Below are 24,122 nucleotides of genomic sequence, written 5' to 3'. Positions count from 1 at the left end.
GATGCAGCTAATGTCAAAGTGATGTCAAAATGTGCATGTTCCAGTCGCTTCAGGGAGAATTTTTGCATTTCAGCTAACCCTATCCCTTTTCCTAACTTTAACCTAATTCTCCTAACCTGGTACGTTAATTACCTAATCTGCTGCGTAAATTCTTCTAACCTGCTACGAAAAGTCACTTCTGACATTAGCTGCATCCCATCTAGTTAGAAACAATTCAAATTGTACTTCTGCTGGATCCCTCCATAGACAGCTCGTTGGTCAAATGTGATTGGTCCATATGAACACAACACCTCAGGAAGAAGGAAGTCATTAGCCAATGGGCATTGGCACAACTGGCAGGAGCAATCTAAACCCTTTCTAAAAGAAACACGTAACTCCAGAAATGTATACGGACATTAGGCGTATTTGCGAAGCACTGTAAAGCTATTTCCATATGGAATATAAACTCGGAATACAATTACGTATCCTATTGTTTTGGAGATCGGCTTTAGATTCACTGGTGTCGGGAAATGACGGAGGCTGGTGAGTGTTTATTTTAGGCTACGTCTTTGACCATCTATAAATTTACGACTACTTCTATTCTGAATGTTTTCCACTTATTTTAACTTTTAATCAATATCTAACTCTTACATTAATTCAATAATACTAGTATTCGTAGCCCAAAAAGCAGCACAAAGCGTTTTTTCCCCCGCATGCAGGTCATCAAATTCAGAATACAGTTTGACTGATGAGGGTCCTTGCAACATTGATATCTGGGACAAAGCTTCGTTATCACATCGCCAGTTTATCCAACAGTACGTACGTTAGTCTATTTCATGTGTTCGGCCTGGTGTGAGAGATTTATTATGTTTATAATTGATGGGATGACTAACTTAGAAAGAATGCATTCTTGACTGGGCTAATGTAGGCTGTGACACCTGGCAAGCTGTGATTGATGTGAAGAGCTGTTTTAGGGGGTAAAGGGAAATAGGGATTTGTGTCTCCAAATGCTAGACTATACTGGTTCTTTGTGATCTGTGGACCTTCCTTGGACGTAGGAATGGTGTCTAAGGGAGCTGGCTCTTCTCACTATGACAGGTTGTTATGATATGGACATATGCCTGGTAACAGAGATGCATCAACGGATTGACTGAGTAAGTCTAAACCACGCTCAAGTCTCTACTCTAATTGGTCAGCAGAGAGGTGGGAAACTCCCTCTGTCAGAGTATTTGAGCAAGAACCCAGAACAATGGGTTAGTTCTCTGGGGTGCCCTGCGAGGTATTTCAGAGAGCCCGTATATACGAAACATCATATTTACCATTGAAGGTTTTTGCATTAATTAAAATAACTAGTATATCTTAGAAGTCGTGTTGACCTCTTTTGTTCCTAATACCAGATTTGAATTGACGCAACTTTGACAATTGGTGACACTCCGACGTGATCTGGTAGAAGGGACTACGCTGGGTAATGTCCGGCCCATTTGGTCACCTCTTTCATCGAACCGTGTGTTTCACAAAGTGCCCGGGCTTCTAAAAAGGTAAGCAGATACCTATTGTTAAATAACTAAACTTCTGCACATTGGCTTTATTCAAATTAATTTTGTGAAACACCTGTCTGATGTAAGTGAACTAAATTATGAAACTATTATGAGTAGATAAGCACAATATTGTGACATGCAAACCTGTGATAAATGTGATGTTAAACCATGGTACCACAGAGAGTATTGGTTCTACCGGCAAGGTCCGTGAGATACGGCTAGGTTCAGGAGACAATACTGACATCTACCGGCAAGGTCCGTAATTGCGACAATACGGCTAAGGTTAGGAGATATAGGGAATTATTGATTTAAGTAATTGCTATCGGCAAGGTTCATAACTACGACAGTACGACTAAGGTTCGAAGAATTACACCGGCAAGGTCCGTAACTACGAGGATACGGCTAAGGTTCGGGAAATTTTAGATATAGGGAATAATTGATTTAAGTAATTGCTATCGGCAAGGTTCGTAACTACGACAGTATGACTAAGGTTCGAAGAATTACACCGGCAAGGTCCATAACTTTAAGGATATGGCTGGGTTCGGCAAATTTTAGACAATACTGGTGACTGGCAAGGTCTGTAACTAAGGGTTGCGGCTAGGTTCAGCACAGTGTTTTGAATAAAATAGACGCGGCTGTGTGCCCAAATAGATTGTGTGTGGAGTGTAGGTGTGTCATTTATGACTGTGTGACATATTTGACTGTGTGATAGGGTTATGACTGTATATTGTGAGTGAGTGCGATAACTGTGTACTATTTTTACTGTGTGATAACTGTATATGTCACGATCGTCAGGAACAGATGAGGACCAAGGCGCAGCGTTGCAGGCAAACATACTCTTTATTGAGCGAAAACACGATCAAAACAACAAAGACGGTAACGTGACAGTTCACGGTCAAACTAAACCAACTTGAAACAAAAACCCACACACACGAATGAAAACCCGACTGTTTAAATATGGCTCCCAATCAGAGACAACCAGCTGACACTCGTTGCCTCTGATTAGGAGTCACTCAGACCAACATAGAAATAAGTAACCTAGACCCACAACAAAAACATAGAAACTAACACCCTGGCTCAACATACGAGAGTCCCCCGAGCCAGGGCGTGACAGTACCCCCCCCTAAAGGCGCGGACTCCGACCGCGCCAACAAAACACAACAGGGGAGGGACCGGGTGGGCACTCCGCCTAGGCGGCGGATCCGGCTCCGGGCATGATCCCCACTCGCTCTCTAACCCCCCAAAGTACCCCTGGTCCGGTCTGGTCCTGCTGACCGGAGCTGGACTGCACACTGGTGGAGCGGATTGCTCTAGCTCCGGCGTAACGCATCTGACCGGCGCCGGACCAGGCACCAGTGGAACAGGCACGTGCCGTGCCGGACCGACGACGCACACCACTGGCTTGGTGTGGGGAACAGGCACGGGCCGTGCTGAACTGACGACGCACACCACTGGCTTGGTGTGGGGAGCAGGAGCGGGCCGGACAGGGCTGACGAAACGCACCACAGACTTGGTGCTGGGAGCAGGAATGGGCCGGACTGGGCTGGCGACGCGCACCACAGACCTGGTGCGGAGAGCAGGAACGGGCAGAGCCGGGCTGACGAGACGCACCACAGGCTTGGTGCGGGGAGCAGGAATGGGCCGGACTGGGCTGGCGACGCGCACCACAGACCTGGTGCGGGGAGCAGGAACGGGCAGAGCCGGGCTGACGAGACGCACCACAGACTTGATGCGGGGAGCAGGAATGGGCCGGACTGGGCTGGCGACGCGCACCACAGACCTGGTGCGGGGAGCAGGAACGGGCAGAGCCGGGCTGACGAGACGCACCACAGACTTGATGCGGGGAGCAGGAATGGGCCGGACTGGGCTGGCGACGCGCACCACAGACCTGGTGCGGAGAGCAGGAACGGGCAGAGCCGGGCTGACGAGACGCACCACAGACTTGGTGCGGGGAGCAGGAACAGACCGGACCGTACTAGGGACACACACCACTGGCCCTACACCGGGATCTGGAACGGGCCGGACCGGACTGGTAACACACCCCAGTACCTCTCGCCGTGCCTCTACACCTTCCATCCCCTCTTCTACCAGTGGCCCCCGTAACCTGGCGGCCTCCTCTGCAACCCCGCTGGACCGCTCCATAGCGGCCTCCTGCTGCCCCGACGTCGTGAATCCCCCCCTAAAAATTTTCTGGGGGTCTCTCCTCCCCGTGGGCCAGGCCTCCATCGTTCTCGCCCACCTCTCGCTCCTCTGTCTCCAACCCTCGTCACTCAGCTCCTCAATGGGCTTGACCCAGTCGAAGCTGCCACGGAGATCTGCCAGCGATTTCCCTGGCGATGGCTCCTCGACTCGCTGCTTGGTCCAGTAGAGGTGGGTTTTTCTGTCACGATCGTCAGGAACAGATGAGGACCAAGGCGCAGCGTTGCAGGCAAACATACTCTTTATTGAGCGAAAACACGATCAAAACAACAAAGACGGTAACGTGACAGTTCACGGTCAAACTAAACCAACTTGAAACAAAAACCCACACACACGAATGAAAACCCGACTGTTTAAATATGGCTCCCAATCAGAGACAACCAGCTGACACTCGTTGCCTCTGATTAGGAGTCACTCAGACCAACATAGAAATAAGTAACCTAGACCCACAACAAAAACATAGAAACTAACACCCTGGCTCAACATACGAGAGTCCCCCGAGCCAGGGCGTGACAGTATACTACTTTAACTGTGTACCATTTTTGGCTGTGAATACAAAGAATATTTTAAAACAGTAAATAATGAGAACTACAATTAGGAAATAAAGTTTAAAGTGTGCAAACGTTAACAAAAGACACCCATAGGAGGTACTATAAAAAGTTAGACAGTGCGAGTGTTGTCGTATGCATGAAAGTGTGAATGATAAACCTGTATACCTTGATAGAAAACAAATTGGGAATCAAAAGACGTTTGTGGCTGTTCAAACGGTATAATTTGGGAATAAATGTTGGATTTGTGGTTACTCAAACCATATAACCCGTCAGTGACAATCGAAAACATGAAATGAAAAGTGATGAATGAGTGTGACTGAACTAAAACGTTTGAACTGATATATTTGAAATATAACATTTGATGTTTGACATAGCGTAATACTGGTTTTAAATAAGTAAATTGAAGTGATATGGTGTGGCGTTTAATTTGATGTATCAACCATTGGTTAATTAATTAAAACACTTGGGTTTATTCGTTCAATATACCATTTGATGTGTGGCACTGTAAGGATACTGCTTTCAAATAATTAAGGCTGAAATAAACGTGCACCAACTTTAACTAATTAGGTGGGAATTATTTGATTTAAATAAATAGACTGAAGTACTTTGAATAACGGCAGAATATTGGAAACGCGCTAAAACGAGAAACAGCTCCTCACAGCTCCTCAAAAAGCCTGTTCCCCCTGAACGGGAAAGAAGTAGAGTTGCGAGGGGAGGGGCTGGAGAGAGCGAAAGTGTGGCTTTTGTTGGCTGGGAACGCATGTGGGTTTCTGACGAGAGAATGTACTAAACTTGCTCACCCGAACGCAGACGTGCGTCATGGGTGAGAGAGTAGAGAATGTTTACATTTGCATTTTTGGTAATTTGGCAGACGCTCTTGTCTAGAGCGATTTATGGGAGCAATTGGGGTTGAGTACCTTGCTCGAGGGCACATCGGCAGATTTTTCGCCTGGTCGGCTCGGGGATTGGAACCGGCGACCTCTCGGTTGTTGGCGCGGCGCTATAGATCACTAGGCTGCCTGCCGCCCCATATGAGTTTAAGGTTGTGGCGTTGTTGGATTATGTGATGGTGGAATAAACTAAGTAATGTTGTTTTAGACGTAATGTATAATACAGTACAAAGCAAATAGAGGGTTAAATTGAACTAATTATCATGGTAGAGCTAACGTAGTACAGTGAGGGAACTTCATTTTGTGTCAGAGGGTAAAATGAGAAATCAGTAATATGCTATTGGTGGAAATCTATTTATCATTTCAAGGCATGGAGTAACAATCTGCATTTATGAGTGTAAATTCCACGGCTGATGTGTTGATTGAACGGGTACGATGGAGTAGTTGGTTTGGTAATGTTGAATGGACTATTTGTAGCGTACTTTGGGGTTAAATAGAAAAAACTCACGTATTCAATAGGGAATGGGTAAGAGAGAGAGTTTATACGTGTATTAAAAGTTGCATAAGATAGCTTTAGTGGTATTCTAGATGGATCTATGAAAATATGTTACAAGTACGAATGACATTATTTCCTAAGAAGGAAGATTGTAGGGACATTTCCCGCGCCTCCCCCATAATGTAGGAAGGAGCAGGAGAGGGAAAGGAGAGGTAAGAGACAGGACATAGTTCAGATGGTAGGAATGTCATTAAGCGTATGCTGATAAACGATAGCAAGTATTTGTTTTATTAATTAGGGCATAATCAGAGAGAACAGTTAAAGAAATTGAATAGCGAACTGAAATGGGTTAGCGGGAAAATACAAAATAGTTGGACAATTTTAGAACGATAATTTATTTTGGTTAGGATGCAAGTATGCATTGGCTGTTGTGCTAGGGAAATAGCGCCAGCCTGTGGTGGGTTCTGGATTGGTGAAACAGTGGGGACAGGAACAATAGAAGGGGAGACAGATTTTCCTAGAGGGTTGAACAAATAATTGATAATGGATCATTTGAGATGAGATCACATGTAGCAGAGTTAGGGTAATCAATTAAATAATCATTGTATACTCGAGGAATTTTGAGTGGTTTTTGTGGATTAGTTATGAGCAATTAGATTGATACAAACAATTATTGATGGGTTAAGACTGGGGATATCTGTATCATATTTTGTGTGTACTACCATCTTTAGATTATAACTAGGAGAAAGAGATTAGCTCATCTCAGTTAGGCAGTATTTAGGTCATAAGAGGGAGCTACCAAATTAAGTTGAGCCTAACTATATCTGATTGTTATTTTTCAATTGGGTTTTTCAAATAAAAAAATAAAAAAAACACACCCAGCATGATGTTTATAAAGGGTTGTTATGTTGAATTTAGGGGGATTTTCAACAGATCATGGGTGGTGTTTACTATGCTGTAGGATGGAACGGTTTGTTGGGGGATATTTGAACCTAAATTAATGGAATAAGCTGCAGTAATCAGAGGAATGGTTATCACTAGGTAAATGGATAAAACAGGGGGAAAACATTACTGACTGGCAGAATACACCAAATGGGGATCAGTATGGCCACTCCACTGGGAGATATAGAAGAAAGTTGAATTGGAGAGCAAAAACCCAGCCCAGTGTCCATCTGGAGATAAGTTTTAACGGATGACAGGAAGAGATTTTCTTAACTCAGGAACAGGAGGCTGAGTTAGCAGCAATTCCGTTCAAATTATGGTAACAAGGACAGCAGATGTAGGACTAATTAAGGGGGTAGCTCCAGTACAAGTGATTCCTCGATCCGATAATAGACCATACCAAAAGCAATATCCTATGAAACCAGAGGCAATAAAAGGGATAACACCTACATTTGAGCATTTACTTAAGGGAGGGGTGATAATTCCTGGAGATGAGGCACAATGCAACTCTCCAGTATTTCCTGTTAAAAAGGCGGCACCTAACGCCAACTGGAGGATGGTCATGGACTTACAGTTAGTTTAATAGAAATATAATTCCCAGAGTTCCATGTGTACCAGATCCACATACATTGCTGAACCAATTGAAACCAGAGAACTCCTATTTTACAGTGATAGATTTAGCTAATGCTTTCTTTAGTATCCCAGTTCATCCGGATAGTCAGGGGTGGTTTGGCTTTACTTTTCAGGGAAGGAAATGGACTTACGCTAGGATGCCTCAAGGCTACTCGGAAAGTCTTACAATCTTTGTCCAGGCTATAACTAGGAATTTGGGAAAGTTTGAACCTAGGGAAGGAAGCCAAATGTTAGTTTATGTTGATGATATTCCATTGGCTAATCCCACTCAGGAGGGATGTAAGAAGGATACAATCCAATTGTTAACCTTCCTGGCAGAACAGGGACACAAAGTGAGCAAAAAGAAACTTCAACTTTGGCAGAGCGAGGTCATTTACCTAGGACACACTATAACACAGGAGGGGCGAATGTTAAACTCATCCAGGAAAACTGCTATATTTGAAGCGCCAAAACCGTTAAACAAAAAACAAATGATGAGCTTTTTGGTAATGATAAACTGCTGTAAAACTTGGGTACTCCATTATGTACTGCATACGGGTAAATTAAGTGATCTTATCTATGGGAAGGCAATGGCAGCCCATGGTAAAATCATTTGGAACTCTGAGGAGGAAGAACAGTTTATGTTGTTGCTCTCTTCCCAAACAGTCTTAGCTTTTCATACATATATCAGGGATGTTATCTAAATGGTAGAGAGTAAAGAGGGATATGACATTGGTCGTGATTTAAAGATGATGAGGTTTTTTGGTGGGCTACTAGATATAACTGGGTTAATCATGAACATAGAGATTTTTATTCTTTGTTGCTAGACAGAAGACTTAGGTGACCTAGAAATAGACTTGTCATGTCCAACAATCAGTCTTCAGGTCAAGCCCGGGAGAGCCTGGGTAGAACAGAGTTTGAACTAAACATAAGTGTTTTTACAAGATAAGAGATTGATTGATTGGATTACTAAATGATTCTGAACTGAATAAAAGTCGAATTTAGCTGCCATAAAAGACAAAGGAAGTGGGAGGAGCAATAAAGAAGCAATTGACAATCTCAAAAATGAAAGGCATGGCAATTGGATGATAAATTACCTAAGGGATGGTTTAGAAAGGTGGTAATATTGACACATGGGCAAATCATGTGTCAAAAAGGGGGAGTGATAGGATTAAATAATAATGATAGGATTAAATAAAAAAATACTTAAAAAAAAAAAACAATAGAAATTGAGAGCTCAACATGTATGTGTGAAGATAGTTTATTAACCACACCTGTATGTCAGAGGTTTTGTGACCCACAGGTGAACTAAAGGAGAAGGTGACCCACTCTATCTCACCAGGAGACTGGGTGTGGGTCCAGTCCCTAAAAGAAGAAAAACTGGAAGCAGGCCTGTTGGGAAGGGCCCTATCAAGTCCTATTAGATCCTGGGTGCATGTCACACACTGAAAAAAGGTAAACCCAGTTACACACCTGATGAACAAACACAGAGTTAGGAGAAAGAACCGATCACCATTAGGGCTCGGGGGTTGGCTCCTTAACGAAGATTCCCTTACCCTGTCTGATCATCCCTGTGTGAGTTCGGTAGAAGGTGAAGTAATGGGTTGGCGTCTGACATGTTCTCAGGGCGAGGGTGGGGATTCACAGGTCTCCTGACGGTAGGTAGCTGTCTGATTGTGGGGGCCATATTCCTAACACACTCAAACCCTTCTGATCAGCCAAAAGTAGTAGTTAACCTAACACAAGTTGATAAAATAATACCTGAGCACAGTCTACGAAGGCATAGGAGACAGCTAGACGTAGGGAAAGGGGAAGTACTAGGGACTTTAGGGGAGGATATCACCATATGTATGTCACAATGTACATCCTGGGATTATGTAGTTGCTCATACCGAGCGTGGGGGATATGTAAATCTCCATACACAGTTTAGGGACAGGTGTAGTATTGTAAAAGTAGGGAATTACCAGAAATGGCAGTGCGACCCATTGAAGGGTAGGTACTGTCTGAAAGTCTGAAGTACGCAAAAACAGGTTTATCCTCCATGCAAGCCACCTGGGAATGTGGTGAAAGAGTCTTGTAGTAACTTGAACTATCTGTATCCCCCGATAACAAAGTCATTCCGACCTAGGTTGCCTACGTTTGAAGTCTCAGGGGATTCTAATTGTTTTTCTAGGACTAGTAAGATAGGATACAGAGTAGGGCATCTTAGCTCCTGCTCCTACACAGAGAATGTCACAACTAAAAGAGACCATGACTAATCTCTCCTCTTTGTTGCAGCCAGAGGATTTTAGGAACCAAAACCAGGCCCGTGCTGACATCTGATGGTTGTGTGGTGATAACTGATTGTGAATTCACCTACATACGCAAATAATCAAACGTGTCAGAGACTAGTGAGTTGTCACATAGAAAGTAGGACCTCCTCCCGGGATCCTTTGATGAAAGGATCCTTTGATGGGATAGGAGTACCTCTAGGGGTACCAGAAGAATTCAAAGCTAGGAATCAGATCGCAGTTGAGTTTGAATCAAGTCTTTTTTGGTGGTCAACAATTAATAAAAACGTAGATTGGATGAATTATATTTACTATAACCAGCAAAGATTTATAAACCACACTCGTGATGCAATAAAGGGATTAGCTGAGCAGACAGCGGCAACTAGCTTAATGACATGGCAGAATAGAATAGCTTTAGATATGCTTTTGGCTGAGCGGGGCGGAGTTTGTGTTCTGTTTGGATATATGTGCTGTATTTTCATCCTCAAACAACATAGCACCGGACGGGTCAGTGACAAAAGAGCTTCAGGGGAGTAACTACGCTGACGAACGAACTGGCTGAGAACTCTGGTATTGATAGCACCATAAACGGTTGGTTTGATAACATATTTGATAAATGGAAAACTATTGTTATAACTATTCTGGGTGAAGTTATAGCTTCTATGGGTATACTTGTTCTTTGTGGATGTTGTCTTATTTCCTGTGTCTGAGGTTTGGTGAGAAAAGGAGATGGGGAAGGTGGTTTCCCAACAGATGGTGAGATACGGCCAAATCCTGGACTCCAACCTAGGAATGAAGGATATGACCTACCAGGCTTGGTGGAGTGACACTAGAGGGTGTCTAAAGGGGGCCAAAATGTACTTCCCTGTTGGTGTTTTATGTTTTAATAATCTTATGTTTTGTGTTCTATTAATCCTGTGTTTTATGCTTTATTAATCAAGTTAACCATGTGAATGTTTGTCTTTCCTTGTGTGATGGTTTGAAGTTCTTTGATGACTGGTAACAATTTGCAAGTTGGGTGTAGATGGACTGAGGGTTTTAATTTTTTAGTATCATTATGGCCTATTAATAAAAGTGTGATTATTTTTGTTTGTATTGTATTTTAATGAGTGACACCCTAGAGGGTGTCAAAGGGGGGATTGTGAGAGATTTATTATGTTTATAATTGATGGGATGACTAACTTAGAAAGAATGCATTCTTGACTGGGCTAATGTAGGCTGTGACACCTGGCAAGCTGTGATTGATGTGAAGAGCTGTTTTAGGGGGTAAAGGGAGATAGGGATTTGTGTCTCCAAATGCTAGACTATACTGGTTCTTTGTGATCTGTGGACCTTCCTTGGACGTAGGAATGGTGTCTAAGGGAGCTGGCTCTTCTCACTATGACAGGTTGTTATGATATGGACATATGCCTGGTAACAGAGATGCATCAACGGATTGACTGAGTAAGTCTAAACCACGCTCAAGTCTCTACTCTAATTGGTCAGCAGAGAGGTGTGAAACTCCCTCTGTCAGAGTATTTGAGCAAGAACCCAGAACAATGGGTTAGTTCTCTGGGGTGCCCTGAGAGGTATTTCAGAGAGCCCGTATATACGAAACATCATATTTACCATTGAAGGTTTTTGCATTAATTAAAATAACTAGTATATCTTAGAAGTCGTGTTGACCTCTTTTGTTCCTAATACCAGATTTGAATTGACGCAACTTTGACACTGGGTGTGTTTGCAGTCTCTGTAAATCATTACATCATGTGTGTGTTCTGCACCCATACATTGGAAACACCTATTTTCTATAAGGCTTTGTTTGCAACAGTATGTGTAACACACCTTATTTTATTCCTAGATATGCCTACTCCAAACCGGTCATCCTTAAAGGTTTCTCATACAATACGGTACGTGTGAATCAAAAAAGCAATTTAAAAAATGTACTCGTCACAGACTTTAATATCAGTCTAGCAATGGGCTCTGGTGAACGTAATTGTTTTGTTTTCAGAAATTCCAGTTCTTGTGCTCCAAGTCCAGCCTGCTCCAGGAGTATGGAGAGAGGATGGTGAGGCTCAGCACTGCCAACACCTACTCTTACAGGAAAGGTACACACACAGCTGTAGTTATTCTAGAAGGTATTTAGTGTTCTCTATTTGTAGTACATTACTTTACCTCTTCATTATCATTTAGTGGATGTCCGATTTGAGGAGTTTGTGGACTTGCTGCTGAGGCCTCAGTCTTTAGACACACTGGGCAGTGGTGAGTTTGGTGTCTGGAACACCTCATGGTCATTGTACAGTACATGAGCTCAACAGGCAAACCATGATCTGTAACATAATACAACATGCTATGTGATCATGCTGAAAAGTCAAAGCATTAACAGAAACAAATTTCACACACAGCCAGACATCCTGTATCTCACCCGGTCTCTCTATGACAGACACTCTGTATTTCTTCGGGGACAACAACTTCACTGAGTGGCGCTCTCTGTTTGAGAACTACAAGGCACCACGCTACATGCTGCCTCACACCACGAGGGCCTACAGCTTCGGTATCGCAGGTCAGTGGATCTGTGGACCTGTATGGCTCAGTTAGTAGAGCTTCCCACAGTTGTGTCAAGTTGGCTGGATGTCCTTTGGGTGGTGGACCATTCTTGATACACACCGGAAACGGTTGAGTGTGAAAAACCCAGCAGCGTTACAGTTCTTGACACAAACCGGTGCGCCTGGCACCTACTACCATACCCCGTTCAAAAGGACTTCAATATTTTGTCTTGCCTATTCACCCTCTGAATGGCACACATACACAATCCATGTCTCAAGGTGAAAAAAATCATTATTTAACCTGTGTCCTCCCCTTCATCTACACTGATTGAAGTGGATTTAACAAGTGACATCAATAAGGGATCATAGCTTTCACCTGGTCAGTTTGTCATGGAAAGAGCTGCATGTTTTGTAAACTCTGTGTAATATTATTATTCATATATTCTGGATTACACTATACCAGGGTCAAGGGTTGGATATCAGAATCATGATGTACAGCTGCAGTGGTGTTCAAGGTAGATTAAAATATGACGTTACCATCAGTAGCGGGGCGACTTGTACAGGACCCAAAGTACGAAGCAAGAGGCTAAACTCAGATGCATTTACTGCCACATGCAGCTATCAGGTTGCCAGAGAGCTGAACAAACCCCCATGCACACTGGTGTGTCTGTGTGAAGAGAAAGGAGGACATTTAATAGTGTGTGATACATACAGCCAGTTACTGTGATGAAGAACAGGCTGTCATCCTCTGTTAAAGCTTACCTCCTGTACCTTCTATCCACCCACCCAACCAGGCCCAGGAACAGGTGTACCCTTCCATTGGCATGGACCTGGCTACTCTGAGGTCATCTATGGCAGGAAGGTAAACAACACATGAACTGCCTATCAAATCATGGTCCACCCTAATGCTTGATCATGTCTCCTAAGAATATCTCACAATCAAGTCAAGTCAGATGTATTTAAAGTGCATTTCACATGGGTCACAACACACTTTACATCAATAAAACAACAATAGAACCTTGAAGAAGGGGGAATAATGGTGAAGAGGGGAAACGACCAACAAAATGAATGCATTGAATATACAACTGTCCCAGTGTCTATAATGACACCTGATTCATATTTAAACATGGGTCCAGCACCAGTAGGTAGGCTGGTGTAAGCCTGAATCCAGGGTCAGCCTGGCTGGCTGTTAGCCTTAACACGCTACACTACCTTATTGTAATTGATGCTGTAAGCCTTAATGCGCTACACAACCTTGTTGTAATTGATGCACGTCTGTTAAACACAACAGTATGAGATAGCGTTTTTTTCTCCAACCCCCACAGCGCTGGTTCCTGTACCCCCCGGAGAAGGCGCCCCATTTCCACCCCAACTACACCACCCTATCCTGGGTCAAAGACACATACCCTTACCTGCCTGAGGAGGAGAAGCCCACAGAGTGCACCATCCGTCCAGGAGAGGTCAGAAACCCCCCCCACGAATTAGTCTTTTGACAATCAGATCAGCTCTTTTGCCAATAATTGGTCAAAAGGTCAGAATTGGGCTGCCAGTGCCAACGCAGCCATAATAGATTAGACAGAATGGTTGAGCACCGGAATACTTTAACTGTCACCCTTCCCTCTGTCAACACGGGTCACTAACATGAGCTACAATCATTGTTGATGCATTTTCCAACATATAATGGGGATAACAATCATAGGAGTCATAATTTGGAGGAATTTCAACTATGAAATGTTAAACACATTTGAAACATTTATCAACCATGGGTCACTAACATCAGCTAAAATGACGTTTGAGGCATTTAACAATATAGGAATAGTAGGTGCCTTTTTTTGAATTTCAACTATGGAATATCATTTTAAACACATTTAAAACAACCATGGGGGTCACTACGTTTTGAGGTAAACATGACTTTTGAGCCATTGTTTTCACTGAATTGGGATGATAGGCTGCGTTCAGATTTGTCTTTTTGCCTTACCACGGCAACAGCAGGAAGAGGATAATAACTAGTATTAATAACTTGTCATTCTGATGTCACTGGCTTTTTGTGTTGTTGCTGATAGGTGCTGTATTTCCCTGACCGCTGGTGGCATGCCACGCTCAATTTGGACACCAGTGTCTTCATCTCCACCTTCCTGGGCTGACCCCTGATCCTGCAACAGACTAGAAGGTCATAAGGGTCATTGCCCATGGACAAAAGCCGTGTTAGAATACTTTCAACATGCATCATTCCTTTTTCCCTCTGTGAGGTAATCAGATTTTTTGCACATCCAGTCATATAGAATACAATACAACTTTATAGTCCATGTGTTAGTGATCGACGGAAATGTGTTTTGTGCTCTTCTCAACCCCCTCAGACAGCGCACAGTGATTAGTGATGGGGAGCAGGAAGGACGCACTTTCAGAAGTATCATGTAAACTGGGCTGAAACGGCACGCCACCACAACACTCCTGTCAACCCAAAACTGCATTTCCTTATTTCTGCTCTGTCGTCATAACTACTATGTAGATCACTCTTCAGAGACAAAGAAACAAAGCTGTCAAAGACTATTGGAACTTCTACTGACCTAAAGGAGAGGAGTGAATGTAGTTTATTGACTGTATTCCCTGGAAGTCACATACTGGTTTTCCAGCCCCAGGACTTTTACATCGGTTCCATTGTACCGGGCCAACTAGGACAAATGCAGCTCAAATATGACATTTATTTGATAATAAAGTACTTGAAAATAAAAGATTACCATTTGTGTCTTGATTTTCAATGCAAACACTGCAGTCTCTAAGTTGTAGCTTTTTTTTATTGGAACACTTGACATAACAGCACGACAGTGAAATAAAGAACATTCACAGTCCCAATGAGGGTCCAGAGAAACTTGACTGTACCCCTTTGGACCCAAGTTTCCACCCCCCTCTTAGGAGGAATCAGGGCCTAGGGGGAGAGTATGCCCCCCACCCCTATCCCACATAAACACACCCCTACATGTACCCATAATAATGATACACATGACAGACTAACACAACAACTGTCCATCCTCACATCCAGCAGAGGGTAGGAATATTCAGGTTAATTTCAGATTCAATCATTTTCAGTTGGTAAGTCAAACAGGTTCATATGGCTGAGAGGAATGTATGATTTCTGCAATGATGAGGAGAGGAAACTGATTATCTGTTTGCAGCAGGGTTGAGGGGTCGAAATGAAAAGGACCCATTTTTTATCAGGATATTTTAATTCATGAATTTGCTTTCTAAAATCGCCTGAATTAAAAAATGTAATTGACCCCAACCATGCTTTGCAGCCACTGGACTAAGGCTCTAAGTGTGGAATCACTAAAACAAGAGAGACCACAAGCAGTAAGTTATACTGAAGAGAATACCGCCCTTCTCAAAGCCAATCAGATGACTGACTTCCATATTCTACTTCAAGCTCCACTTGAGGCACAGACAGGACACCACCTGAAAACATTCACCGACATGTAAACCAGAGAAGACACATTACAATTAAACACAGCCTTCAAAAACACACACCTACGACAATTTTAAACCAACCTTTTCAAGGAACATTTGGAATTTGGTTTACTTTTTGAATTGACTGGAATTGACCCCAACCCTGACCCCTACTGCTACACACTTCCGCATTAATTTACGCTCAAAGATCTGTATGAGCCAGATGAGTGGAAACAAAATGGTGGAAACTCAGCTAGCCAAAATTAGAGGAGACGTCCTTGGTCAAAAAACAACCCTTTGCTCAAAGCCTCCAATGCTCTTCCCGGACCCTTCCATCATATTGATTACACATATTGGTGCCCTACATTCTGCAAAACACAGAAGATGAGGGTTAGGGTTTCTTTCTATATTATACAACTCATGTTTATACAGTCTGTTCAGCCCTCCAAGAAGATATAGAGGTAAGTGCTGCATAGTGGTGGTAAGAGATCAGGATGGGTTTAAAATTGGCCCATCTACAGGCCACTCATCGAGCTGCCTCAGACAGTCCTCTTCCCCATAGAAAAGGAGATTTAAAATAGAAGACAAGTTGTGGAGCATCACCACAAGTAGAGTACATTTAGCCCTGATTGGTCAATCGCTGCATTTGTAGACTCGAGGTCTAGGATGTGATTGGGTCGCCGTGTTAGAAGTCTGCAATATAATAATAATATGCCATTTAGCAGACGCTTTTATCCAAAGCGACTTACAGTCATGCGTGCATACATTTTTGTGTATGGGTGGTCCCGGGGATCGAACCCACTACCTTGGCGTTACAAGCGCCGTGCTCTACCAGCTGAGCTACAGCTGAGCTACAGAGGACCAACAATATGATTGGTTGTTCTGAGTGCAACATTCAGGCGATTGGCCCAAGGTGTTGGGTACTAGATTCTGATTGGGTCCTGTTGTTGGATGATGTGCTCTGATTCGGTGCAATGTTTGGTAGCGTGTCCTAATTGTTGGGTCTGAATTTGTTCTGACTAGTATCAGCAGCTGAGAGACAGAATAAAATAAATGGGGACAAAAGATGGGAACAGAGAGAGAGATGGATAGATCAAAATGAGATTTAATGGCAGTCCTAGTGAAGGTGTAGCAGTCTGTGGTGTGGTCTCAGTCCTAGTGAAGGTGTATCAGTCTGTAGTGTAGTCTCAGTCCTAGTGAAGGTGTATCAGTCTGTGGTGTAGTCTCAGTCCTAGTGAAGGTGTATCAGTCTGTGGTGTAGTATCAGTCCTAGTGAAGGTGTTTCAGTCTGTGGTGTAGTCTCAGTCCTAGTGAAGGTGTATCAGTCTGTGGTGTAGTCTCAGTCCTAGTGAAGATGTATCAGTCTGTGGTGTAGTCTCAGTCCTAGTGAAGATGTATCAGTCTGTAGTGTGGTCCCAGTCTCAGCTTTAAAGTGCAGATCATACTTGTTTGGTTTGTTGTCGTCTTTTTATGTCAGGTTCTTCTTTTGGAATGATTCCTCCTCCTCCCCCTCTCTCTCTCCCTCCCTCCCTCCCTCGTTCAGTAGTCCTCCACCCATCCATTCTCCATGATGAAAGCATCGATGACCTCTTTCATTGCCAGGTTAGGGATCAGCTGGTCTTGAGTCAGAGGGCTGCGTGTCACCGGGTCAAAATGGCCCACTCGCTGCAAGCAAAGAACAAACGCAGTCAGGATCCTATGGGTGACAATACCTTAATACCAGGGGTGAAAGTAGATGTAATTTCTTCCCTGTACAGGACATCCTTACCAATAAAAATGTATGGGCCTAATCATAGAATTACACATCAAATCCCTATTAATTCAATAGCATCTCTGTGGGCCTAGTCGTAAAGATTTGTCACTTAAACTTTGAACATGTATTACAATTTATTGTGGCATAAACACAACCAGTTATGATGTTTTCATCTGATTGTCAAACAATCACTTCAAAGGGCTCCTTTACTAGTAGGCTACCAGCGCACGTTCATCCACTTGCAATATATTTCAATTCCAGCCTCCAAACAGTGGTGAATGGAAAGTGACACCTGTTACACAAAACACATAAGTCTAATTACATTTGGCGATTGTCATTAGGCCAGAATTAATGCGTACACTGCTGTTCGTGCATGTCTCGGTGTCGGCCACACATCTCTGCTTTGGCAAAATGTCAGTGTTCTCGTCAAATCACATCGCATTTTGGAGCGCTTTTCAAATCCATTCACTCATTTTTCATGCCTCTGACATGTGGTAATATGGTGTAATGGCCTAGTTTTCTTGACATTGTTTTAATTATTTTGATAGGGTCATGTTTACCGGTACGGCGTACCCCCACTATTTATTTTGCCGGGAAGCTGTACCGGACCTTACCTTCACCCCTGCTTAATACTTAATAATATTGCCACAGAAATTATGTGTAACTATTGTTTTACATGGTCAGTGATCCATTGTGGGTTTAAAGGAGTATTCTGGGAGATTCTATTTGGAGTACTCCTGCCTATCATTACCTAGTCTCTCTAGACATCCAGGTTGTCTCCCACAGTCGTTCCAGTTTAACATGTCTGTATGTAACAGAACGTCAGTTTGGCATAGAGGAACCACTTCACTGCCTACATCAACACCTTATCCGCTTGAATAAAATGCTAAATTGTAGCTAGCAAGATGGCGATCACAGATGTTATTTTTAATGAGCGCATTTCGCAAGTGGCTAGTTTGCATCAACCACCTTCACTAAAACCACTGCAAAGGTTTTGGTTTCAAATCATGACGTTCTGGCATGTCTGCCGCGTGATTTGTAGGGAGGGTTTTCCACCTTATCGAGGATGCCATAAGAGTCCATCATTCTAACCTGACCCTAGTCACTGCTGTTGCCTAGTGTTGGGTTTTATGAGCCTAATCCTTACCTGTAGGTGCTCCTCGATGTCTTTGCGGTCGTAAGTGATCCCACTGGGTGTAATGCAGGGCTCCCTCATCAACTCAAAGCTGATCTTTCCACACAGGTAGTCTGGGATCTCCCTCTTCTGTTAAACAAACAGAGGTTATAAAATATCAATACATGGCCATGCTAGACAGGAGGTCTACTGTGGTTACATATTTTAGTGTCTTGTACATTCTAACCCGGTATTTGTTATTAACAAAGGGCTTGGGTTAAGATTTTTTAAGGGTTTAGGAATAGAGTTGTTTCTAGTATGGCCAGAGTGATAGCCAAACAGAAACCATTGATGATGTATGGGCTAGTGCTGAATTCCAAACCCCTAGCCCCTACTCCACAGCAGACAAGCCGCTCCGGTAGATCTGAGAGGATTGGACAGGCGGAATCAATTTGGAATCATTTTCACCCAGCCAATCAGAAGGCAAGATGAAACTAGTAAGAACCTTGGTATTTATATCTCCCTATCACTCAGAGTGCAGGAGTGCCAAGGGTGTAGGGGCTAGGCTAGAGGACAGGGGTAAACAGATGTAAAGAGCATGGGAGTATGTCAATTGTATTTCCTCTATTCCTCTCTCTCCTCCTTCTCAAAAACCATTGGATGAGAAGGTTAGAGGGGAGGGACCTCTGACCTTCTCATCCAATGGGTTTTCGGAAGGAGGCGAGGAAAGGGGACAGGAGGAATCAAGGAAATGCAAGAGATTCTCCCCCTGATCCTGTATCCACCAGGAGGCAGTAGAGAGCACTCACCTTCCTCTTCTCATCCAGCTGAGAGAAGAGCTCCTCCATGTCTGACAGTTGCTTGTCCTGTAGAGAAATGTGACCCCTAATTTAAGATCACTTTATTTGTCAATTGTACACAGGGTCCAACCAAAATGTGACTTCCACTTTATCCCAAACCCTCTGAAAGACACACATACATGCAATAAGCTAGAATAAGACCAAACACGTTTTAAACGGGTTTAAAACATGTTCTGCTGCAGAGGCGTCATGCTCATAGGGGGCACAGGGGCACGTGCCCCCTCAGATTTGTCCTGTAAAAAAGCAAAGCACAAAACAAATGAATACATTTTTTATTTTTTCTCTGTAATACTACTAGCCACCTAGCAATTTTACGAAGTTGGCTTTAGCTAGCCCAGATAGGTTCCCAATCTCCCAACCTCATAACTAGCTACCAAGAAGCCATTTCAGGCTATCAATCAAGTTACAGTAGCTAGCTTGTCTAACTATCTTAGCTGGTATGCCTGCTGGCAAGGTTGGTAGACTAGAAAAGCAAGCAATAACTAAATGTACTGAATAAGACTCATATTCCTTTCAATCTTTTACCCCGATTTTAGCAGAGAAGCATTTTTTTTTTAACCACCAGTCAGGAGGATATAGACAGCTCAAGGTATGCTTTGCAAACTTTTTTTATTTTTTTTTTACATAGAATTAAGCATAAATGCTAAATTCTCCTAACACCCCTTTAGACCACCCCAGCCATCCTCACGTACTTTGTGGCCCCTCAGAGTTTTGGGGTGATTAACACCCCTGTTCTGTTGCATATCCTTATGAAAAAAAACTTGATCTTGATTAGTAAGGTTGTGTTAACATGTCGTTGGATTAAGACTTTGTTTCTGACTCTATAAATATGTTTAGCTGATGAAAGCCCTTTTGTTGTTGAACCATTTCTAGTCCTTACTTTCCCATTGTTATTTGTTTATACCCTGCGTCTGTGGACGTTAGCTGGATGTGCAACGTACATTACTCTTGGTACACTTGGTTTGGGACTCACATGTTTGGACTGGAACTTAGTGAGGTCGTGTCGGCTTCTGCATTCCTCCGACTTGCCGTCTTGTTCCTCTCTGCTGTCATCCAGTTCCCTGAGGACAGGACCAAAGTCATCCAAATCACTCTGCTAACTTCAACCAAAGTTTAGCTTATTGCAATATAAATGGATAGTATGGATTACTTCAGTAACTTCAACCAACCAAGGCTTAGCTTATTACAATATAAATGGATAATATGGATTACTTCAGTAACTTCCACCAACCAAGGCTTATTACAATATCAATGGATAGCATGGATTGTAGGCCTATAAAATGGATGGACTAACTGGTTTTACACACCAACTACAGTTGGGGGCATAAAAAAACAAAAAAAACTCTCCCTCAGGGTGACGCCAAGCACAAAGTTAATTAGCAGTCATCTAGAGCATGGCGCTTGCAACATCAGGATAGTGGGTTTGATTCCCGGGACCACCGGGCATAAAAAGTATATGCTCGCATGACTGCTTTGGTTAAAAGTGTCTGCCAAATGGCATATATTATTATTATATTAATGCCCCCAACGGTAAGAGACCTTCTACAAACAAGGCAGGGAGAATGTAATGGTTTCCCACTGACTAATGGGAATTGATTGCGCAACTTTTATGGTTGTTCCATTTAAACTTGAGTGTTGTGGAGAAACCATTCTCTGATTCACAAACTGAATTTCAATTCATGTTCTGTAAATACACATATAGAACACAAGGCAGGAAACAAACTATAGGTGAGCACAGAAAAAATCCCTCACCTCTTCTTCTCTGCCAGGATGAGTTTGGTGAGATAGGCGTGCAGCTCGTTCTCCTGGTTAATGCGCTTCTCCTCGATGCTGTTCCAGCGCTTCTTCTTGGCTATCCGGAGGGCACTGGGAATGTCGTCGCCAAAGTTCAACCGTTGCTCTTTTGCCAGGTTATATGCTGATGACCAAATGAAGGACAACTATTATTATTAATGATATAATGATGTATTAGCTGGTAGAGCTGACTTTATCCAATGTCCTGTCAAGTAACTTAGAAATATATTTTGATGTGTGTATCTAGACTCCTGAATGGAAGTGTCTGGGGTGGGTGCATCTCAATGGTCTGAAGCAGGTTCCTCTCCTCATCTCCTCTCCTTCATCTCAATAGTATAATGTAGTTTCCTCTCCTCATCTCAGTAGTCTAGTAGCTTCCTCTCCTCATCTCCTCTCCATCTCAGTAGTTAGTAGCTTCCTCTCCTCATCTCAGTAGTCTAGTAGCTTCCTCTCCTCATCTCAGCAGTCTAGTAGCTTCCTCTCCTCAGTAGTCTAGTAGCTTCCTCTCCTCATCTCAGCAGTCTAGTAGCTTCCTCTCCTCAGTAGTCTAGTAGCTTCCTCTCCTCATCTCAGCAGTCTAGTAGCTTCCTCTCCTCATCTCAGTAGTCTAGTAGCTTCCTCTCCTCAGTAGTCTAGTAGCTTCCTCTCCTCATCTCAGCAGTCTAGTAGCTTCCTCTCCTCATCTCAATAGTCTAATAGCTTCCTCTCCTCATCTATCTCAATAGTCTAAAGTAGCTTCCTCTCCTCATCTCAATAGTCTAATAGCTTCCTCTCCTTATCCATCTCAATAGTCTAAAGTAGTTTCCTCTCCTCATCTCAGTAGTCTAGTAGCTTCCTCTCCTCATCTCCTCTCCATCTCAGTAGTTAGTAGCTTCCTCTCCTCATCTCAGTAGTCTAGTAGCTTCCTCTCCTCATCTCAGCAGTCTAGTAGCTTCCTCTCCTCAGTAGTCTAGTAGCTTCCTCTCCTCATCTCAGCAGTCTAGTAGCTTCCTCTCCTCATCTCAGTAGTCTAGTAGCTTCCTCTCATCAGTAGTCTAGTAGCTTCCTCTCCTCATCTCAGCAGTCTAGTAGCTTCCTCTCCTCATCTCAATCGTCTAATAGCTTCCTCTCCTCATCTCAGTAGTCTAGTAGCTTCCCTCTCCTCATCTCCTTTTGACACTTGTCCAGTTCTTTAAAATGAGTACAGATGAAGGAGAGAAGACAAGAGACCTGAGGTCTATGGGACAGGAAGACAACGGGACAGGAGGACTATGGGACAGAAGGTCTATGGCACAGGAGATCTATAGCACAGGAGGTCTATGGGACAGGAGGCCCATTTAGACTATTGAGATGCACCCTCTGTGTCTGGACCCTTGATTGCCACCTAGGCCCCCAGCCCACCTCTCTGCAGGTTACCGATGGCCTCGTCGTAGTTCTCCATCTCCAGGTGACACTGGCCCAGGAAGAAGAGGGCCTTGACTGACTGGGGGTCCAGCTCCAGCGCCTGCTTGCAGTCGGCCAGGGCCTTATCGTGTTGCTGCAGCTTCACGTGGCACAGTGCCCGGTTGGTGTAGTACACAGACACCGAGGGGTTCCGCTTCTGGAGACAAACACATTATTCACTATTTCTATCCCCTTTCTCATACCCTTATCCCATTCCTAAGTATGCCATGCTTACACACACACTCTTCACTACAAGCGATAGCTGACTTCCTAGGTCTCGGGGTGAGGTTACTCATCATGCAAAGTTACAATTTTGTGCACTACCTCAGTTCCGCCCACACACACCTCAGTTCCACCCACACTCTCTCTCTTTCTTTATCTATCTCCAGACCCCTTGTCCTTACGATAGCTTTGCTGTAGCAGGCGGCCGACTCCTGGTACTTGCGGCTGAGGAAGAGGCGGTTGCCCTGCTCCTTCCACTCCTGCGCCGAGACACTCTTCTCGGGGCTGCCCGCCATTTTATCCGCCGGCCCCGCCGTGGCGGCGGCCTCTCCGCTCTGCTTCCCTATACTGCTACCCGTGTCTCAGGCCGAGCTGCGGCTGGCTGGGGGGAGAGGGCACAAGTACCAAGACATCAATAGTTTAGGTGGGGGGGGGTTTATTTGAGGGGTGTTGCCAGTCTACATCTATAAACAGTGATTGAGGGGTGTTGCCTGTCTACTACTATAAACAGTGATTGAGGGGTGTTGCCTGTCTACTACTATAAACAGTGATTGAGGGGTGTTGCCTGTCTACTACTATAAACAGTGATTGAGGGGTGTTGCCTGTCTACTACTATTAACAGTGACTGAGGGGTGTTGCCTGTCTACTTCTATAAACAGTGACTGAGGGGTGTTGCCTGTCTACTTCTATAAACAGTGATTGAGGGGTGTTGCCTGTCTACTTCTATAAACAGTGACTGAGGGGTGTTGCCTGTCTACTATTATAAACAGTGATTGAGGGGTTTTGCCGGTCTACTACTATTAACAGTGACTGAGGGGTGTTGCCTGTCTACTACTATAAACAGTGATTGAGGGGTGTTGCCGGTCTACAACTAGAAACAGTGATTGAGGGGTGTTGTCGGTCTACTACTATAAACAGTGACTGAGGTGTGTTGCTGGTCTACTCTACTGTAAACAGTGTTTCCCAACCTGTAGCCAATTTGTCGTTCACTACTAGCACAATGTTTGGATAAAATAACAGGGGCTAGAGAGCTACATCGTTTGATTTGACAGTTACACTGAAGTAAAGATACAGGGAAAATAGTCAACTCTAGCTAGCTGGCAAGCTTCCAAATAGCTACAAGCATGACGCTAGCTAGCCTGTTACCGTTTCGATGCCCTCCCCTCAGGTGTCAAGCGGCCTCCACGACTTCGCTCTCGTCCTGGTTTTGGCCTCCTCTCACAGAGCTTGTCTGTCTACTTCTTCCTACGCAGACAGTTGAATATTTTGGAATATAGCTAGCTTGCAAACTGCCAAACGATATCGAAAAGCACAGCTATCCAAACATGTGTATAATCAATTGATACTATTTGGCATAGTGTAGTATGTAGTATTGCTTTAGCTGGGATGATACACTAATGCGTAGCCAGCTAATTTACCTAGCTAATAATGTTTTGATACATTTCTGGTAGTCATTGATGATGACGCATTTGTAAACGGAAGTGTTTTCAGTTAAAATTACGTCATCAACTCGC

The 24,122-nt window shown here is 43.7% G+C and overlaps 2 protein-coding genes across 3 annotated transcripts; one reads left to right on the top strand and one right to left on the bottom strand.

The window, feature by feature from the left end:
* Positions 1 to 433: 433 nt before the first annotated feature.
* LOC311147131 (jmjC domain-containing protein 8-like) lies at positions 434 to 14,148 on the top strand (the record flags this gene model as incomplete). The annotated part of the gene is made up of 9 exons (XM_084183759.1): positions 434 to 522; positions 699 to 794; positions 11,318 to 11,366; positions 11,468 to 11,564; positions 11,650 to 11,718; positions 11,900 to 12,019; positions 12,797 to 12,864; positions 13,328 to 13,462; positions 14,066 to 14,148. The coding sequence occupies 9 exons, from the start codon at positions 434 to 436 to the stop codon at positions 14,144 to 14,146; spliced, it is 804 nt and encodes a 267-aa protein (XP_084039885.1). The 3' UTR covers positions 14,147 to 14,148.
* Positions 14,149 to 14,777: 629 nt separating this feature from the next.
* LOC311102717 (E3 ubiquitin-protein ligase CHIP-like) lies at positions 14,778 to 24,075 on the bottom strand. 2 transcript variants are annotated; one of them, XM_084144089.1, is made up of 8 exons: positions 23,755 to 24,075; positions 22,791 to 22,990; positions 22,345 to 22,543; positions 20,923 to 21,088; positions 20,144 to 20,231; positions 19,120 to 19,176; positions 18,344 to 18,460; positions 14,778 to 17,108 (listed from the first exon to the last, which is right to left on the bottom strand). In XM_084144089.1, exons 2-8 carry the CDS (start codon positions 22,902 to 22,904, stop codon positions 16,983 to 16,985), a joined length of 867 nt encoding a protein of 288 aa, XP_084000215.1. In that variant the 5' UTR covers positions 22,905 to 22,990; positions 23,755 to 24,075; the 3' UTR covers positions 14,778 to 16,982. The 2 variants fall into 2 exon arrangements, with proteins under 2 accessions (XP_084000215.1, XP_084000216.1); XM_084144090.1 differs by having other exon boundaries at positions 22,791 to 22,986; positions 23,755 to 23,991.
* Between the last annotated feature and the right edge of the window lie 47 nt (positions 24,076 to 24,122).

The sequence above is a fragment of the Coregonus lavaretus genome (assembly GCF_964263955.1).
Source record: "Coregonus lavaretus genome assembly, chromosome: 2".
In the NCBI taxonomy this organism is placed as follows: Eukaryota; Metazoa; Chordata; class Actinopteri; order Salmoniformes; family Salmonidae; genus Coregonus; species Coregonus lavaretus.
The sequence above is the reverse complement of the archived record's forward strand: the minus strand, read 5'-3'. Positions and strand labels throughout refer to the sequence as shown.

What these genes read in the sequence shown, in the direction of transcription:
- LOC311102717 (XM_084144089.1), bottom strand. Translation starts at nt 22,904, where the DNA reads ATGGCGGGCAGCCCCGAGAAGAGTGTCTCGGCGCAGGAGTGGAAGGAG. An exon ending in CATCGGTAACCTGCAGAGAG is followed by an intron (nt 21,089 to 22,344) that starts GTGGGCTGGGGG and finishes TTTGGTCATCAG; the next exon opens with CATATAACCTGGCAAAAGAG. An exon ending in AGCTGGATGAGAAGAGGAAG is followed by an intron (nt 18,461 to 19,119) that starts GTGAGTGCTCTC and finishes TTTGTTTAACAG; the next exon opens with AAGAGGGAGATCCCAGACTA.